The sequence below is a fragment of the Meriones unguiculatus genome, chromosome 12 (genome assembly GCF_030254825.1).
Source record: "Meriones unguiculatus strain TT.TT164.6M chromosome 12, Bangor_MerUng_6.1, whole genome shotgun sequence".
Classification (NCBI taxonomy): Eukaryota; Metazoa; Chordata; class Mammalia; order Rodentia; family Muridae; genus Meriones; species Meriones unguiculatus.
Window position 1 is genome coordinate 98,471,184 of NC_083360.1, and position 20,268 is coordinate 98,491,451.

At 41.8% G+C, this 20,268-nt stretch overlaps 1 protein-coding gene across 7 annotated transcripts in view; it reads right to left on the minus strand.

Moving 5' to 3' along the window:
- Window positions 1-4,980: 4,980 nt before the first annotated feature.
- The window catches only part of Wdpcp (WD repeat containing planar cell polarity effector), a 242,957-nt gene continuing 227,669 nt past the window's right edge, over window positions 4,981-20,268 (minus strand). For 6 of the 7 annotated variants that reach the window (XM_060365184.1, XM_060365187.1, XM_060365186.1 and 3 more), the window contains 3 exons: window positions 9,318-9,418; window positions 8,221-8,249; window positions 4,981-5,193 (listed from right to left, as the gene is read on the minus strand). In XM_060365184.1, the coding sequence (XP_060221167.1) occupies window positions 5,143-5,193; window positions 8,221-8,249; window positions 9,318-9,418 (181 nt within the window). In that variant the 3' untranslated portion in view covers window positions 4,981-5,142. Of the gene's footprint in view, window positions 5,194-8,220; window positions 8,250-9,317; window positions 9,419-20,268 lie in introns of those variants that run through there. The other variant, XR_009584944.1, reaches the window with a different exon arrangement.

Genomic DNA, 20,268 nt, shown 5'->3' on the forward strand with positions numbered 1-20,268 from the left:
GTGGTAGTCAGGAGGCCTGGCCCCAAGGTGGTGAGAGCAGAAGAGCTGGCTCTGTCCTTCACTGCTCAGGAGAGTGGCTCTCACGTCTCGTTGTTTTTTTAAATTCAAGTTTCCTTGTGTCCTCTTTGATGTCACTGAACATTATATGATGATTATTTGCCTGGAGTTTCATCTATTTGGAAGCTGGGGCAATGAAACTGGTAATGTTAGGAAGACTCAGGTTGCTTTTGCTTCTCCTGTTTCTTTATGCATTGGGTCTCGGATCTCAAGGATTTGGTCACTGGTTGTGCTTATAAAAATCAGTATTTTTCAACGGAATTAGTTGTAATAATCAAATAAAGCTGAGTGATAATAGGTTGAGGTATTTTTTTTTTCATTTCTCTCTGGTCTGGGGTGGTAGCTCTGTGCTGAGACCCTCAGCTCACATGCTCAGGGCATTAGGTTCAAGCCCGTAGCTGGCGCTTAGGTCTGCTGTGGAAACGCTGTAATAGCCATTTTTGTATAATTGCCTCTTGAGTTTCAGTGCCTTTGTGACGTAAAGTCACGTGTATAGTGCTGTATGCACTAAGAGACTCGTTAGTAAAGTACAGATGTGAATGAAGAGGATGCTTGTAGTTAGGATGCTTGTAGTTAGGATGCTTGTAGTTAGGATGCTTGTAGTTAGGATGCTTGTAGTTAGGATGCTTGTAGTTAGGATGCTTGTAGTGAAGATGCTTGTAGTTAGGATGCTTGTAGTTAGGATGCTTGTAGTTAGGATGCTTGTAGTTAGGATGCTTGTAGTTAGGATGCTTGTAGTTAGGATGCTTGTAGTTAGGATGCTTGTAGTTAGGATGCTTGTAGTTAGGATGCTTGTAGTTAGAGAACAAAACAGAGGCGGGGAAGTAAATACGAGAGAAGTGTAAATCACGGAAATGATGCAAGGTGAGCACACCCAGCAAAGAGGAAGAGGTAGACAAACAGTATGCTAAGCTAAAATAATCCTATCAGCAGAGTCAGGAGAGAGGGAGGGAGGGAAGGGGAGAGAGAGCCAGAGCGCAAAGCTTGTCCTTAGATTCAATGAAGGTGGTGTCGAAGCACTCACCAGGGTGTGGGGTGGCTGTGCAGTCTCTTCCCTTGGCTCTGGTTGCAGATGTGAGTTGCCCCTCTGGGTGGTCTACTAAGGGGCTCTTTTTTTTTTGGGGGGGGTCACTGTAGTTAGACGACAGCTCAGACCAGACTTCTTCTTTGAACATTGCACGGTTCAGAGTCAAAATTGCCCTGCTCCATCAACAGCCTGCAGGCTGGTCCAGAGTTTATTTCCTTGACCTGTGGCTTTCCAGAGTGTATGGACTTTTGTCTCCAGGGCTGACAAGCCATGGACCCCCAGAGGTCTTTTAAAAGTGGCCTTTTGCCACTGTTTTATTGGAACAGCAACTACGGGAGAGAGTGAGGAGAGGTTTTCAACCTTCCTCTCCCTCTTCAGGTGCACCTGCCCTGTGCAGCTTTCGCCTCCTTTCTCTCCCCTTCACTGAAATGCATATTTTCTGAGTCTCCCTCTTTGTTTTAAGCTGTGGTTCTCGCACTCTCCGTTGGGCTCCTTTCCTCACGGAGCACATTCCGAACTGGGCTGGCTGCTCTGAAGTAAGCCTCTCTCCCTCTGTTTTACACTATCAGGCCGCTCTGAAGTAAGCCTCTCTCCCTCTGTTTTACACTATCAAGTGTCCTATTTTTCTTTGCCTCAGAAGCTAGTATTTTTCCACTATCACCCACCTCTTAGGTAGCTGTACTCCAGATATCCCAGATTATTCCCAGAGATTCTAGCAGTCCGTGGGTGGGTGTCGTCCTCCATCTTCTGGAAGCCTGGCTTGGGTGCTCATGCTTTTTATAGTGTCTATTTCAGAATACATTAATTTAATTTTAATGAAATGCCGCTTGTCAGTTTTCATGAATCTTGCCCATGGTGTCACATCTAAAACATGCCTACCAAACCCAAGGCCACTTAGATTTTCCCCAACATTATCTTTTAAGGAATTTTATTACATTTCAGTGTGTGTATGTGTGCCACCTCCACCCTATCTTAGGAATTTTGTAGTTTTACATTTTACCGTTAGTGTTTGTAAAGGTTACGATGTCTAGACATTCATTGTCGTTTTTTCATGTGGAGATCCCTTTGTTCCAAACAACTTTTGAAGGGTCTTTCATTCTGTTTGTTGTATTACTTTTGGTCCTTTGTCAAAGAAATATTGGCCGTATATGGGATGACTCTATTTCTGTTTGCCTCTTCTTCATTAATGCCAGGGTGCTGTCATCATGGGGGCTTTGTGGGGGCTTTGAGTTTGAGCACTGGTCACCTCAGCTGCTTCTCTTCGCTGTTGAGTTGACCAGGCTGGCCCTTTTGCTTGCCATGTAAACATTAAAATAATTTATGATTCCTATAATTTGAGGTCTTGATGGGAACTGAATGATTCTAGCTTAAGCTGGGAAGAACGGATCACTGAAGAACACTGAGTCTTCTCAGCCACAAGCAGGCAATGTTTTTCTATTGCTTGGTTCTTAGTCAGCGTCTTCTGATTCTCCTCGTATACACCTTACAGCTTGGTTAGGTTCATACTCGAGCATTTTATTTTCAGGAGTGCTCTCCTAGCTGCATTGTTCTTGTTGTGTCCATGTATGTGTGCCCAGTCGAGGACTAAGGCCTGCGCATGCTGGGCAAGTACCACCACTGACTCAGACCCCCAACAGTGAGGCTGTTTTCACCTTCAGATTCTATTTGTTTTGTGTCAGAATATAAGAACCTGATTGACTTCCATTAACTCTGCATCTTCCAATCTTGCAATAGCTGCTTATTAGCTACAGATATTTTCTTATTAATTCTGGAATTCATGAATTCTAAAAATGCAAATTGATAATTACATAACCAAGGCTATCCTTCTAATTTGTTAAAATGCAAAAGTAGCCTTAGCAAAATCTTGCATCTTGATTTCTTTTTTGGGGGGGGTGTTATTTCAAGATAGATCTCAATGAATTTATTTCAGAGCCTTCAAAACCATCATCACAGTTACACATTTTAAAATAGTAATGAATTAAATGACACAATTTGCCATCTTCAGCCATTTTAAGTGTGTGGGTCAGTAAGAAGGTAAGTATAGTCGCCTTGTTAGGAAATTAACCTCTAGAATGTTTTAATCATGAAACACCAAATCCTTATATGCACATACCAAATAGGTCATGGGTCCCCTGTCTCATCAATCATGGTAACCACAGGCCTACTTGCCAACTCTATGAATTTGGCTCCACTGGATACCCCTTTCAGTGGAACGGTGTCTTTTCATGACTGGTGTGTCTCCTCAGCACCGTGTCTTCAGCGTCCATCCGTCTGTGTTGCAGCAGATGTCAGGACTGCCTGTTTGGGAAGCTGAGCATCCCGATGTGTATTTTGTTTATCCATTCAGCTGTTGGGGGACATTTGGGCACTTCCACCTTTCCACTGTTAGGAATAGCACTGCTGTCGGCGTGGAAGCAGAGAGACTGTGTGAGCTCTTCCTCCGAGTTTCTTGGGCATGTGTAGAAAGCGGTAATGGTGGCTCATGCAGTAACTCTGTTTGAAGGCTTTTAGGAACTACCGTGTGGCTCGCAGATGACCGCACCATCTATTTACCATTCCCCTTTCTAGGAACAGTGCACAATAGTTTCAACCTATCTTGCCAGCATTAAAAAAAAACACCAGAATTTTAGTCAGCTGTAAAGACATGAAATTTTCAAGAAAATAGATGGATATGGAAATAATTTTATTTCCTTTTATTAAAAATAGATTCTTGGAAGAAGGGGAGATAGAAAGTCCTGGAGGGGACAGGAGCTCCACAAGGAGACCAACAGAGTCAAAAAAAAGCCTGGGCCCAGGGCAGCCTGCAGAGACCGATGCCCCAGCCATGCCTTGAGAGGACCTAGAGGCCCTGCTCAGCTGTAGCCCTCAGGCAGCTCACTCTCAATGTATGCTCCTTAGGAAGAGCAGTAGGGGCTGTCTCTGACATGGGCTCAGTGCTGACTCTTTGATCACCTCCTCCTGAGGGGGCAGCATTGCCAGGCCACAGAGGAGGATCCAGACAGTCCTGATGAGACCTGATAGGCTACAGTCAGATAGGAGGGGGAGGAGGACCTCCCCTATCAACACCTTTCAGGCCAGTGGCAAACGGAAAAGTGTGATTCTCCCTGTCCCCGTCATCATCTCTGGCAAAGATGAGTGGGAAGCCTGAGACAACTTGATGGTTTACCATCTGCTGGTGATGGGTATGGAGGACCAGTAAGGCTCCTCAAGCTCACAGCTTACAGAGCTGTAGCTTCGAAGGTGCTGGGAACGACAGGTGGGACTTGGGGATATTAGACTGTAACAGGAGGCCACATCAGTGGCCCTCCAAATGCATTCCCTGAGCCACATTTCCATACTTCCATGTGGCACTGTGCAAAGCAAGGGCCAGGTGCTGTGTGCACTCTCTCTGTGATGTACAAGGGAGGGGGCCTAGGCTAAAGGAGCTCAAGTCTCCTCTAACAAGCAGGCTGTGGCAATGGGTGTTGGTTCCTCGCTGCAAAAATCTACGAGAAGGAGTTTGTCTGTTTCGGGAGGTCTGGACAGAAGCTTTTGCTCAATAAACACTTCATGACTAATGTAACTAAGAGCAGGAGACGGAATTTTGGTCAAGATTTATTTGATTATATGAATGTGTTTGCACTACACGTCTGTGCTCGGCGCCTGAGGAGGGCAGAAGAGGGACCTGGACCCCCTGGAGCCGGAGTCCTGAGCTGCCGTGTGGGTGCCGGGAGCTGAACCTGGGCCTTCTGCAAGAACAAGCACGCTTACCACTGAGCCATCTCGCCAGCCCCCAGGGAGAAAATGTAAAAGATGAGGGAGAACAAGTTTAAACATTCTAGCTCTTGTTATTACTACAGCAACCTCTGATGCTCCAAATGTGCAGTTTCAGAATTTAAAAAGTACACACGTGAGAATAAGTCATTAAGAACTTTTATTTGGGGTTACTTTGCTATCGTTATGCCATGCTTCACGTGCCATCTTTCCGTGCTTAAAACCTGTACATGGAGGTTTTTATCGAATCAGCTCAATATAAAAGATATGAAAAGGGCAGGTTTCTTCTTGGAGTTCCTGATGATTTACACCAAACCAAAGTGAACCATTCTGAGAGAACCAACATCTCCAATGTCCTGCAAGGAAAAAGATAAAAAACAATTAAAACCACGTTCAAACAAACACAGTCCAGCTGACTTAAACAGTGAGAGGCAGTAAGAAGGTTCTGTCTATGTAAGCAGACTTGCACCTTTACCTTATCAGTCATTACAATGTTCATAGCTAGGTGTAAAATTGATCCAAAACTAATGCATGCGACATAAAAAGGCCAAGGAGGAGGAAGAGGACAAGACTGCGAAGCTACTGCAGACTCCAGTGACAGACATCATTTGTGACTCCACCTCAGTGGGTTTCAAGGTTCCTAGACCGCGTCCACCTGCCGTCTACTCTTCTTACCCTTCCTGGTGTCTGGCAACCCTTCTACTTCAGGTACTTTTGTTTGTTTTGGTTTGGTTTTTGAGACAGGGTTTCTCTGTGTGACTGAGTCCTAGCTGTTCTGGATTAGGACTGGTAGAGCAGGCTGGCCTCAAACTCACCGAGATCTGCCTGCCTCTGCCTCTGGAGTGCTGGGATTAAAGGAGTGAACCACCATGCCTGGCCCTCAGACTACCTTTTTATTTATTTTATTAAGCAATGGAGAGCGGTTTTACTCCAACTGTTAGAAATGCGAAGGCTGAGAAACCCCAGTCTGGAGCTCCGCTCTTACTGCAGTCTTTATCCCTTCCCAGCTGGGCAACCACGGGAATGGCTTAATCTCTGTTTATATGGGGCTAAAAGCAGCCTCACTAACAGATTACTCGTGAGGGCTACATCTTAACCAAAAATACTAAGGCTGGTGCCTGCTATGATAAGGACCTGGAAGATAGAATAGTTCCTGCAATTTTATTTTTTGTTGGATATATCCAATAGATGTTGGAAAAGTGGTGATAAAATTGTGGAAAATACTGTTATTCCTATGGTTTGTTCCTTAAAGGCTGGTTTGCTGGAACCATTAGCAGGTTGTAGGGTCTTTGAGGTGAGGCTGAGTGACGATAAGCCATTAGAGGCAGTGTTCTCCTCAGGACCTCATGCTGGACTAGACTGCGCTGCTGGGCAGCGGGAAGCCTAACTCCATCTCTCACATCTGTCTTGTCCTGAGGCTTCTCCACATAGTGCCTGGCGCTGAGAGACCATGTTCCCCCAAAGCCCTGCAGGCTGCGGAACTGATGTTGCCCAATCCTGTGCTTTCAGCTTCCACACTGCAGCCAGAATTTATTCTTTATAAAGTCCATAGCCTTAGGGTTTCCTTACAGCAGAAGAAAATATTGTGTGTTAAAAGAAATATACATGTTTATTGAAGCATTACTTACTATAGCCAAGTTAGGCAATCAGCCCAGGTGTCCATTCATGGCAAAACAGATAAAGTGTGGTGTGTGTGGGTATGTATGTGTGTGTACATACACACACACAATGGAGTCTAAGTAAGCCATGAAAACAAGGAAATTATGTAGTTAGTAGAAAAATGGGTAAAATGAGATCATCAACAAATAACCATTTTCTCTCTTTAGTGCAGTCTAGATCATATATGTGTATCTATTTATAAATATAATATGCATATAAATAGTTATGTGTTCTATATGACATGGAAGTAGAAGACTAGAAAGGACTAGAGGATGGGGAGGGAGAGAATAAGGGAATAACTATGGTTAAAATTTACAGTATGCTCAAATAAAAGTATCTTTACTAAAGAACAACACTATATATATTAATCTATATATAGAATCCACATATATTATAGTCACAATGTGTTGTATCTATTGATATATCATGTATATTAATTCATACATTTATACTTATATATATATTTATAAAACAGGTCCGGCTAGATGGCTCAGTGATAAAGGCATGTGCTGCCAAGCCTGATGACCTGAGTTTGACCCCCAGAATCTAGATGATGTAATGAGAGAACAGTTTCACAAATTGCCCTCTGACCCCCACGTGCACATTGTATCACATGCTTGTCATTTTCCACACCGCTACACACACAAAATAAACAAATGTAAAGCAATTTCTAAAAGAAATTGCAAAGAAATATTTTAAATATACATATGTATAAAATTTATCAGTGTCTCTAAGTTCTAGCAAACTGAATGCTGTAGATTCATGCGTATTCATTGGAATATAGACTGTTTTCCTCCTCAGTAAATCCAGATTTAAAAAATAATGTCAGTAGAGGTGTGACTATAAAAAAGTTGGCTGAGCCAAGTCCAGGCTAGTCCTTATAATCACAGCCCTTGTGAAGATGAGGTAGGAGGTTGGCCCTGAGTTTGAGGCTAGTAACCTCCAATGAGCCTGGGATACAGAGTGAACTTAAAGAAAAGGAAAAAAAGTAGATTGAATTAATGATGCAGGTAATTACTGTTATTGTTAGCAGTTAAAATTAAGAAACTTCTTCACTCATGCAGAAAATGACTTCATACGACCCTGGGGGCATGTGCATTTGTATCTGTTTTACAAATGAAGAACTTCAGCCCGAGTGAGATTCAAATGATCTGTCCAACGTGACGCCATTAATTGTGTAGCTATCATTCCTAATGCTGCCTTCCAATGGATCAGTTCACAAGACCTTTTATGGACTATTCATATTACTATGAGGTTCTTGCGTTTTGTGGCTTTTTTCTTTTGGAATTGATGACTTAGGTAGGGTCAGAGAGAGACTATAGATAAGTGCTTAGGACCACCTGTCAGAAATTATATTTTGTATGTATTTTCATAAAATTATACAAAAGGAAAGTGTTAGATAAGTTTGCTATGCTGTCTTTTTAAGTCTTCTGAATAATTTTAACCATCCACTAGTGAAAGAGTGATATGCATAGATATACATGGACACAGACATACACAGACATACATGGACACACAGATATACACAGACACACAGAGAGAGACTGCCACTGTATTACTCGGTTTCCAGCCTATTTTCAACTGATGATGTTTCTCCAGGGAGTTTTGCTAAAAACAAAAAGCTGAGCAGTCATCTAGATGCTGTTCCCGTAGTCTGGTTAACAGGCCAACAGGCAGCATCGGCTGAGTTAAGACGTGTCCACTGCTCCCACAGGAGACCTTACCTGCTCCCTTTGGTCTTCTTTCAGTTCTCCTAAAATGAGATCACAACATCAGTGACTGAAAATCTAATAAACCATCACAAATAAATTAAGATGTTGAAAACATTAGAGGAAATGACGGCCAGATCTTAACCAGCATAAGAGTGCCGGTTACGGGGGAACGCTTAGCTCACTCGACTCTGGAGACTAACGCTCACCAATAAGTGGAGAGTGCCCACAATGCTTCTTTCTAAAAACAATTTTTTGAGACCTGGTCTCACTGTGTAGCCCTGGCTGCCCTGAACTCATTACATAGACCAGGCTGGCCTAGCACTCACTCACAGATCTGCTTGCCTCTGCCTCCCCAGCACTCCGGATTACGGGCAGGGGCCACCATGCCCAGCTTGTTTTCTTACAGCATGGCAGGTAGGTGCCGGGGCTCTGACTGCAGGGAAAGCCATTGCACAGCCATGCAGACTCCGCTATAGACACGGTGCGGCTCCTTTCCTGTCCTCACTGCACACCTCTTACTGCGGTGGGGCGTGGAGGCAGACACAGGGTGGGTGGGCCAAGCTAAGGTCATCTTCACAGGAAGCGCTGAGAGGGCAGGAACGCACACGCCTCTCCTCTCCCATGCTATTCTGCCTGTTGAAGCGCTGCCGCTTCCCAAGGTCTGTTCAGCTGACTGCTCTGTCACTTTGTCACGTGGTCTCGGGTAGCACCTTGGAGTCTCTTATGTCATCGCTTCTGTTACATATTTACTACATTCGTTTTTGCCCTGCTTTCCTGCTAACCTGGACAAGGGCCAAACCACCCTTCAGAGGCGCTAGAGCAAGCCGATTGGAGCATAAGCTCCAGGCTAACTTACCACGCACGAGAGTTTGCTAGACACGTCTCAAGGGTCCCCTTCTAGAGCTAGTGAACTAGAATTGACCTTTACGGGGCTCCTCAAAGTACCTGTGTTTACCCGCACAGTCGCTAATGGTCGCCTTTGTTTTCATCAGATAACTCACCATTTTCCGTTCTATCAGTCTCACTCACTGGAAAGGCTTAGGTTTCTCGTCGGTAATTTACAGAAACTCCGATTTCCCATCACCCTTTGTGGGGCCTGAGCTCCATACCTTCTGCATCCCAGGTGGTGCCCACTGAAGAGTCAGTGCAGGAGTCCTCCTCCTCCTCCTCCTCCCGTCTCTCAATTGCCTGTCTGTCAGGCGGGAGCTTCCTAAATGGAAAAAAGGATTAAGAAAAACGTAAGAACTTGATACTCTAATGCTTAGTGTAGTGACCATATTTAAATATTTTAAAATAGCCTTCTGAATGTTTTAAAAACAAATTTGAAAAATGTCCTTGAAAGCTTTCAACAATATATTGTTTTAATATCATTATGTTAAAAAGAAATACCTTTCTTTTCTGAAATGTCATTATTCTTAATTTTACTAAGATCTCAATATACCCTGACTGGCCTACAACTCGTTCTGTAGCCCAGGCTGGCCTTGACCACACAGAGACCTACCTGCCTCTGCTGGGATTAAAGGCGTGTGCCACTCCACCAAGCCCAAATCTCATTTTTAGTAAACTGCTCATGCAGTTCTGGGGCTCCAGGATGACATCCTGAGCTTGAGAGGCAACGGCCTCGCTCTGCAGATGCCCTGGCTCTTCCTTCTTACTGGGCACAGTTACACTCTCCCTCTTACAGACCTTTCCCTCTTACAAACAGTCCACCCTCTGCTTTCATGATCTGTTTTGTTTTTGAAACCTTGCTTCCACATATAAGAAAAACATGAAATATTTGCCTTTCTGAGTCTGGCTTATTCACTAAAGATTCTGATGCCATTTTATTCTATAAAGGTGGAAAGCCACTTTCAGTTATTCTGCAATTAAATATTTATGTCCCTTGTATCCTGCTAGCTCCCTCTCTAGGGCTCACCCGCCATGCTGCTGCTTTACTTTCCTGGTTCCTGCTAACTACTCAGGTCATGGACTCACACCTGATCGTGGGGCTGGGAACCACAGATAAAAGAGAACATGTGCTTTGCGTCTTTCTGAGTCTCACTCGGTATGATCTTTTCTAGTTCCACCCATTTACCTGTGAATTTTATGTTTTCATTTTTCTTTATAACTGAATAGGATTCTGTTGTGTATATGTACCACAATTTCATTCTCCGTTTGTCAGCTGAAAGACAGTTAGGTTGTTCCATTCCCTAGCCACAGTGAACATGGCTAAGCAATATCTCTACAGTAGGATGGCAAGTCCTTAGGCATTTGCGAGGGAGTGTTAGTGCTGGTTCATATGGTAAGTTTTTGTGGATTCTCCATATCAATTTTCAGCAGGGTGCCCCACTTTGCATTTCCATCAACAGTGAATGAAGATTCCCTCTCCCCACCATTCCTCCAGCATCTGTTTTCACTTGTTGTTACTCTTAGACATTCTGACTGGGGTAAGATGAAATCTCAGTGATTTAGATTTGCCTTTCCCCAATTGTTAAGGATGAGGAACATTATTTGAGGTACTTCTTAGCTATTTTCATGTCAACATTTGAGAGCTCTCTGCTCAGATCCAAAGCCCACTTTTGAATGGGTTTGAATGGGTTGTTTATTTTTTGCCTTTGATTTTTGATACATTCTGGATATAAATCTTCTACCAGATAATGGCCAGGAAAGATTCTTTTCCATTCTTCCCAAATGACTGTTTCCGTAGCTGTGATGAAGCCTTTTCGTTTCATGAGGCCCCCCTTAGCGGTTGTTGGCCTTGATTCCTGACAAATAGAGCCTGTTCAGAAAGTCCTTTCCTGTACCTCACAGGGTTCTGCCTCTGCTTTCTTCTAGCAGTCTTGGTGTTTCAGGCCTCACACTAACATCTTTGATCCTGCTGGAGTTAGCTTTGTGCAAGGTGACTGATAACAGGTCTAATTTTATTCTTCTGCATGCAGGCATTTTGTTGAAGGTGTTGCCTTTTCTCTGGAGTGCTTTTGGCATCTCTGGAATATCAGATGTCTGTAATTACATGTACTCATGTCACTGGTCTAAATGTCTTGTGTGGCAGTGCTGTATTCTTATTATGATGGTGCTGTCCTGCATCTTGAAATCCTGCATTGTTTTTCTCACAACTGCTTTGCCTATACTTGGTCCTTTCTGTTTCTAAGTACATTTCAGTGGTTTTTTTCTTCTTCTATTTTTGTGAGGATGAGGTAAAGATTTTGATTGTGCTTACACTGAATCTATAACTACACTCCTGTCTCCTTCCTGACTTTAATTAGATGCTCTGTGTTTTTCTCCACATAGGTCATATTAGCTGTGTGTTCATCATGTATTATACATAGGCTTTATTATGTTGAAGTATGTTCCCTCCAGTTCTCCTCTCTTGAGGGCTTTTATCATAAAGGTTGTTAGATTCTGTCAAATGCTTTTGCTACATCCATTAAGTTCATTTGTATGGTTTCTTACATTTATTGACTTATTTTGAACTTCCCCTGAATCTCTGGGATGAAGCCAACTTGATCATGGTAGGTGATCTTTTTGGTATGTGCTTGTGTATGTTTGCAAGTATTCACTGAGGGTGTCTGCATCTGTACTGTCTCAGTTACTATGACTTCTGCCACGATAAAACCATGATATAAATCCACCTGGGGAGTTTATTCTGCTTACACTTCCAAATCACAGTCCATCATCTGAGTCCTAGCTCCCCTTTCTTATAGCACCCATGACCCCAGGACAAGCGATGGCTCTGTCAACAGTAAGCGGGGCTCTCCTATGTCAACTGTCAACCAAAAAAAACTCATCACAGGCTTTGCCCATAGGCCAGTCTGGGGGTGCCTTCTGCTGAGCTTCTCTCCCTCCAAATGACTCTCTCCTGTGTCAACTGACATTGAAACAAGCATACATATATAATACACATTGACAAAAAAATTAGCCAGTATATATGTGTGTGTGTGTGTGTGTGTGTGTGTGTGTGTATGTATGTATATATGCACACAAACATATATAATATAGAATACATATCTTATATATGTGTGTGTACATTCTGGCTAATTTTTATGTCAACTGGCACAGGCCAGAGTTTGGAAGGAGAGAAGCTCAGTTATATATATACATATATATGTATGAAAAAATATTCATTGGGGATAGTGGCCTGTGGTTTTGTTTTGGATTTTGGGGGGGTTATATCTTTACTACGTTTTAAGCTTTACTGCCCTATGGCCAAATAGGATATACAAAGTAATTTCTATTTTTCTGTTAAGATTTGTGTTCCAGCATGTGGCGCAATTTAGAATGGTTTATGAATAGAAGTTTGAGTGCAGGACTCTGTAGACGTCTGTTAAGTCCTTTTCCTGTATGATGCCAGTTAATTATGATGTTTGTATTTTTTCCTAGACGACCTGTCTGTGGGAGGGAACGGTGTATTGAAGTCACCTACTATCATTGGGTTGGGGTTGGTATGTGACTTTAATGTCACTTGTGTCCTTTGAATAAAATCAGGCTTACATACTTAGAACTCCTAGGTCTTGATTTATCAATCACTTGATTAGGACGGAGTGTCTCTTATCTCTTTTGATTAGTTTATTTGAAGTTTATTTTATCAGGATACCAATGCCTGTTTGCTTTCTAATCTCATTTGATCAGAATATTTTTTTTTCTTCCATTCACTTTAAGGTGTTTATTTTAAAGCTAATGTGAGTTTCTTGTCCACAACAGAGAAATGGACTTTTTTTTTTTAATCCATTGTGCTAGCCAGTGTCTTTTGATGGGAGAGTTGAAACCATTGATATGTAGAATCATTATTAAGAAGTGTGTGTTGATTGTAGTCATTTTGTTGTTTGTTTTGCTGTTTGTGTTCCAGTAATTACAGCCTTATTTATTTGCTCTCTAGTGTTCTTGGCTATGCCAATGTCCTCTCTTTAACTAAAGTATTACTTCTAGTATTCTCAGTAGGGCTATGTTTGATAGAAAGAAGCATTTTTAGCCAGCCTATTTGCATCACAGAAAGTTTTTCTCATCAACTGTGACAGACTCTTGCTGGGCAGTCATTTCAGTGGGCAGTTGTGGTCTTTTATGACTTGGAGTTCACCTGCTTTTGGCTTTCAGTGATTCCAGTGAGAGATTAGTAGTTACTCTGATGGGTTTTCCTTTATCAGTGACTTACAGGTTTTTCTCTTGCAGCTTTCAATACTCTCTCTTTGTTCAGTATTTTAATTATTATATGAAGTAGGAGTTCCTTTTCTGGTTGTGTCTATTTGGTGTTCTGTGTGCTTCTTCTATCTGTATAGGTGTGTCTTGCCTTAGTTTTCTTTTATGATCTTCCTGAAGAACCATCCATGTCTTTGACCGGGAATTCTTCTCCCACATCTATAATTCAATAATTATAATAATGATTGAATAATTAAATAATTCAAAGATTTCATCTGTTCATGTCATCCCACATTTCTGCACATTTAAAGACAATAAGGTGTCTCTAAAGTTTTCACACTCTTTGCATATGTAGTCTCATCTTCTTTCTCTTCAAGTCCTGATACTGTCTTCTACTTGACTCCGTTTACTCATAAGGCTTCCCTGATGCTTTTGAAATTGTATCACTATTTTTTAGTTCCATGTTAACAACTTCTCCTCAGTAAGTTTATATATCTTTATTAAATCTGGTTTTCAAGCCTGAGATTTTCTTGATCATTAAATGAATAAAATTGAGCTGTAGATCTCTTTTCCTGAGCATCACTCAGGCATTTATTGTTACTCTTTTTAAGTTAGTAGAATCATTTGATTGCATCTCATTTCAATTTCTTAAATTCTTTGATAAAGATAGGATTGTTGTTAGAGATCTGTGTCCTGGATTTCATCTCGGTAGTTCTCACAGGAGAAAGTTATACAGGGCTGTGTGGATTTCTTGGTTATGTATTCAATGGAAGAATTTAGGCTGCCTCAAATGAGACCAAAGTGGGAGAAGGCTGGCTGGGGTCAGAGGTCAATTCCTTAAACAATGGGAAGGGGCTAGGAGGAGGAGCTTCAGCTTTGTTAGAACTTGGGGATCCTGGGTCCCTGCCTTGAGTGGCAGGTGTGGGATCCCTGGTAGGAAGAGATTGGCAGAGAACCCCAAATGCATGTAGACAGGCTATGAGGAGGGAGGGGAAGGTAGAGCTGGGGGTAGTCTGGGTTTACACCACATGTGGTGGTTGGTCCTCCGGGTGTGGTGATGGGCTGGGAGGGAGGGTTGAAGTGAGCAGCATGGCTGATCTAGGAGGGAAAGGAGGGCACAGGATGCTTCCTTGGGCCCCTCCAGTGCGGTGGCTGGAGGCGTCTCCGGAAGAGAGCAGCTCTGTGTGTGTGCTTGAGTTTTGACTGTGACTTACCATATAAGGTCACCTGTGAAGTCTGCTAATTTTGGCACTAAAATATTTTGGATCTGGGAATATTTCAGAGTTTGGATTTTTGAGTTAGTAATGTTTCAACTTTATTGATAATCTGTTGTTGTTGACTTGTTCCTATAGAGTTATGAGAGATTGTTCTAGTGTCCCATTGCCACATTCTTCTTTATTTTGGTAATGGCAACTCCAAGGTCTTATATTTTCTGAAAGAGATTGTATATAAATAATTGTTTTGTTTTGTTAATATCCTGAATGCTAGCTAGAATCCACTAATATGATCTGTGTCTGGATATAATCTTTTTCAAAGTTTTTATTTTGTTGATAGTTTTATTTTGTTTCTAGACAGATTCTTACTTTACAGCTTGAACTGGTGCTCCTCCTGTCTTAGCCTCCCTCAGCACTGGGATTTCAGACAAGCGTTAGGCATCCAGCTGGATGCATGCTCTTATCAGCAGTATTTTCTTATAAATGCCTAGAATTTAATTTTTTTTCTTTATGTGTTTTCTCATTGTGGAAACTCCGTTCGTTGATGAAGACATTTTGTTAAATATGTCCATTTAGCTTTTTTTTCTTTTATGATGCGGTATTTTTAAGGCCCCTACAACTCTGTGCAGTATGTCTTTGATGTGCAGATCATCTACAGGTGCAGTTTATATCTGTGAGGGTTTGGTGAGATATAGATATAGATATAGATATAGATATAGATATAGATATAGATATAGATATAGATATAGATATATGTATATATATTGGATGTTAGGCCTCTGTCGGAATGTGGGGTTGGTGAAGATCTTTTCCCAGTCTGTCATTTTGTTCTACTGACAGTGTCCTTTGCCTTGCAGAAGCTTTTCAGTTTTATGAGGTCCCATTTATTAATTGTTGATCTTAGAGCCTGGGCTGTTGGTGTTCTATTCTGGAAGTTGTCTCCTGTGCCAGTGAGTTCAAGGCTCTTCTCCACTTTTTTTTTTTTTTTTTTCAAACAGGTTTAATGTGTCTGGTTTTATGTTGAGGTCTTTGATCCACTTGAGCTTTAATTTTGTGCAGGGTGATAAATATGGACCTATTTGCATTTTTCTTCCTGTAGACATCCAGTTAGACCAGCATAATTTGTTGAAGATACTATCTTTTTTTTCCATTGTATGGTTTTAGGTCGTTTGTCAAAAATCAAGTGTCCATAAGTATGTGGGTTTATTTCTGGGTCTTCAATTCACTTCCATTGATCCACCAGTCTGTTTCTATGCCAGTATCATGCCATTTTTATTACTGTTGCTCTATGGTACAACTTGAGATCAGGGATGGAGAGACCTCCAGAAGATCTTTTATTGTAGAGGATTGTTTTAGGTAGTCTGGGTTTTTGTTTTACCATATGAAGTTGAAAATTGTTCTTTCAAGGTCTGTAAAAAAAATTGTATTGGTATTTTGATGGGAATTGCATTGAATCTATAGATTGATTTTGATAAGATGGCCATTTTTACTATGTTAATCCTACCGATTCATTGGCATGAGAGATCTTCTGATATCTTCTTCAGTTTCTTTCTTTAGAGACTTGAAGTTCTTATCATACAGTTCTTTACTTGCTTGGATAGAGTTACACCAAGATGTTTTATATTTTTGTGACTATTGTGAAGGGTGTTGTTTTCCTAATTTCTTTCTCAGCCTGTTTGTCAGTTGTATACAGTAGGGTTACTGATTTTTTTTTTCTTTTGAGTTAATTTTGTATCCAGTCACTTTGCTGAAGATGTTTATCAGCTGTAAGAGTTCCCAGGTAGAATTTTTGGGGTCATGTATGTATACTGTCATATCATCCTTTAATGGTGATACTTTGACTTCTTTTCTTTCCAATTTGTATCCCCTTGATCTCCTTTAGCTGTCTTATTGCTCTAGCTAGGATTTCAAGTATTACATTGAAGAAATACAAAAGAGCGGGCAGCTGTGTCTTGTCTCTTGTTTGTCACTTTTATACTAAAAATGTTATGGGCATTTCTACTTAGACATTATAAAAATGAAATTTAAAGCTGTCACATTTTAGGCTTTTGATAATGCGACTAAAATTACCTTTTCAGAATGTTACACTGATTTTCAAAAATTGACCACTAGAACTGAAGCACAGAATTTAAATCCTCCCTGTCTGTTTCCCCCAATAGTGGGCACCACTGGAGAGTTTACATGTTCACTTATCACTCTTAAAGCTGATAAATCCGAAGAAATCACCAAGTATTGGGACTGTCTTTCAAGGTAACTGAGCAGTTTGATACGGAAACCTTTTCTTTATGCAACACTAGCTTACGAATGTAAGGAATAACGATTAGAAAGTCACCACCTCACAATCTCTAACAAAATAATATCTAAGAAAAACTGAATAATGATTTCAAAACATGAAGGTAAAACAAGTTGATAGGGAAATTTACATGAAGAAATCCATGGGTCAGTCTTAGTCCAAACACAAGACCCCAGCTGCTATGAACATTTGTGGATAGTAAGTGCTCTCTGCTTCTCTCATGCACACAGATAGGCTGATAGAAACATGCGGCTTGTCTGCCTCACACCAATATGTAATGGGTAAGGAAGAGCGTTACAGCACAGTGACATGTCTGCCTCCACATGTACCATATATTTACACATAAAATGCACATACATGTCTTTTCAGTACTCTCATTTAGTTGTTAGTTGTACATGAGGAAACAAAACCAAAAACTCTCCTTTAGTTTAAACTTTTATGTATGAACATGAACAAAACTATCTTTCTTAGGTTGTTTTCAACTTTCTATAATCTCTCCCCAGAAGTCTAACTTCTTGAACTACAGTGGAAATAAAGAAGCTAATTTCAGGGCTGGAAAGATGGCTCCGTGGTTAACAGCACTGGCTGCTCTTCCAAAGGATGTGGGTTCAATTCCCAGCACTGACATGGCAGCTCACAACTGTCTGTAACTCTTGTTCCAGGGGATCTGACGCCCTCACTCAGACATACATGCAGGCAAAAACACCAGTATATATAAAATACAAACAAATTATTTAAAAAAGAAACTAATTTCTTTAGTGCTTCTTGAGAGATATTACAGCTGCAAACAGTAACTTTCCTTTCATAATCAACTTTAGTGGATCAGAAAAAGAATTAAGAAAAATGTGCTGGGAGGAAGAACAGAAATATTCTTATTTTTGTTCTCCAACTTCTATATTTCTTGCATTGTTTTAAAATGTTATTTACATTCATTTATTTGTGTGTGTGCATGTGTGTTTGAGCATGCCTGCCAAGGTATCAATGGGGAGGTCGGAGACAGCTGTGTGAGACAGTTCTCTGCTTCCAGCATGTGGGTCTGAGGAACTGAACTCAGGCTGGCATGCTCGGTAGCAAGAGTCTTTACCCTCTGAGCCCTCTCCCTAGCCTCAGTCTGGAGTCAGCCCAGCGGCTGCCTCTCAGGGTTACAGGTTCCCATCACCGTCTGAGCTTCTCACATTATCTTATACAGCATTTAACTTAGTCAGAATCTGTAGAGGAGGACAAGGCAGCCCGTCCTGATGAGACCGAATAGGCTAGGGTCAGAGGGAAGGGGAGGAGGACCTCCCCTATCAGTGGACGTGGGGAGGAGCAAGGAGGAGAAGAGGGAGGGAGGGTGGGATTGGGAGGGCATGAGGGAGGGGGCTACAGCTGGAATACAAAGTAAATAAATGGTTATTAATAAAAAATAAATTTAAAAAACAAAATCTCTAAATATATTTTAGTTGCAGTGAATCGATGACATATTTTCATTTTTGCTTTTTAAAAAGGGCTTATGATTGACTATATTTTGGGAAACATGTTTAAAATTGGCTAGCTTTAGTCATACACCAAACTTAGAAAAATATATCTCCAGAGAATTTCTAGTTTATAGGCATCACTTATAAAGTACCCAGTGGGCAGACTATGAACATAACTAGGTCTGTCTAATAGACTTACCAGCTCAGTTACAGGAAATGCTCAACATATTCTACATTTATTTTGGTTTAAGATGCAAAAATGGACTTTGTAGACATATGCCATATGTTCCCCTCTCATGCCAAGTTAGCAAGAATTAAGACTGAGATGAATAAACAAGGTCACCTTAGGCTGAGCCAAATTAGACAACAGAATAATTGTCAGGTTTTATGTTGGCAGGGACAGTTTGTTTTGAGCCAATCTTCATGAATTATAGGCTGTAATTTTTTTCCTGCTAAGTCCATTGGCAGACGTTCTATTGACAATTTCTTTGTTTTGTAAACACTGACATTTTCTCTCAGTTATATTGTTTCTAGGCACACAGCAGATCCTGAATAAATGAGCATTTCTGCTTGTTCCAAATTTAAGGAGACTTGCATAGATATGAGTGAATAAAAATCAATAATGCCAGGGGGATAACTGTGTTGAGGCAACTGGAGAAGTTGGCTTAGTTCACCGCTAAGTCGTCTAGGGAGTACCAGAGCAGAGGGGGTCATTTTCTCACCCCGCTACCCCGAAGGCTTCCCCTTAAACGGTCTTGAGTTATGTAACTGTTTCAGAGGCCAAGTCGTAGTCACGGTTTGAATAATGACATGCAACAAGCAAAGTCTCAGAAACAAAGTCAAAGATCAGAAAAATCACTATTTGAATGCTACTGTTGAAAGTATAGCTGTCCCAGGCCCAGAGACGGCTCCACAGTTAAGGGCGCGGGCTGCTACTCCGGAGGGCCTGGGCTTGATTCCTAGCACCGACATGGCAGCTTATCACGTGACTCCATCTGTAACTCCAGTCTCCGTGATCCAGTAACATCTTCTGGCTTCTGCAGGCACTGCATACATGGCACACAGACCTGCGTCCAGGCAAAACACCCACACATAAAAGAAATACCTGGCCATGGTTGGCGCACACCTTTGACCTCAGAGGCTGGTGGATCTGTATGAGCTCGAGGCCAAGGCTGGCCTTCATAGCGAGTTCAGGGGCAGCCACGGCTGCATAAAGAGACCCTGGTTCAAAAAGAGTATGAAAGTCCCACAAGTGTTTTCAGTTCACATAGCAGCCGATGATAAAAAAGAAAGGGCTTTCATTTGGAAGCTGCTTGCTCTGCTGTGTGGCTAATGCTTACTGACGGCGTGTGGGGACGCCTGGACACACCTGTTGGGCCAACTTGGTGTTCCCAGAAGCACCTGCACCTGGGGAAAGTCTCCAGTGACGGGTTTCTAGATGAGGCTGGTCGGGGGCATGTCGGCGGGACCGTCTGGACGACACTGATTGCTGTGGTGGCACCATCCCCTGGGTTCAAGTCCAGAACTTTATGAGTAGAGAGGATGCACTGGTCAGTAAGCATCCATGTCTGCATACATGTCTCTCTGCTCTTCAGAGGATGAGTTCGTGCTTCAAGTTCTTGCCTTGCCTCTCCCACAATTACAGACTGTGATCAGGAAAAGTAAACCAAAGAAACCTTTTTTTTTTTGAACTTTTTATTGATTCTTTATGATTCTCACATCTCGCACCCCAATTCCACTCATCTTGCTGTCCCTTAGTGTCCACCCTCTGCCCTGCAACATCACCACTGAAAGAAAAGAAAAAACAAAACAGCACAGCATAAAAACACCTCGTCGTGGAAGCCGGAGTATTCCACAAGGTGTCCGCAGGACACCTTGACTTGCAAATGTTCATGGCAATGAGTCATTGGTGTGCTTCGAGGCCTCTGGCTTCTGCTCCACCATCAATACTGGATCCTCACCAGGACTCCTCTTGCTTAGCCTG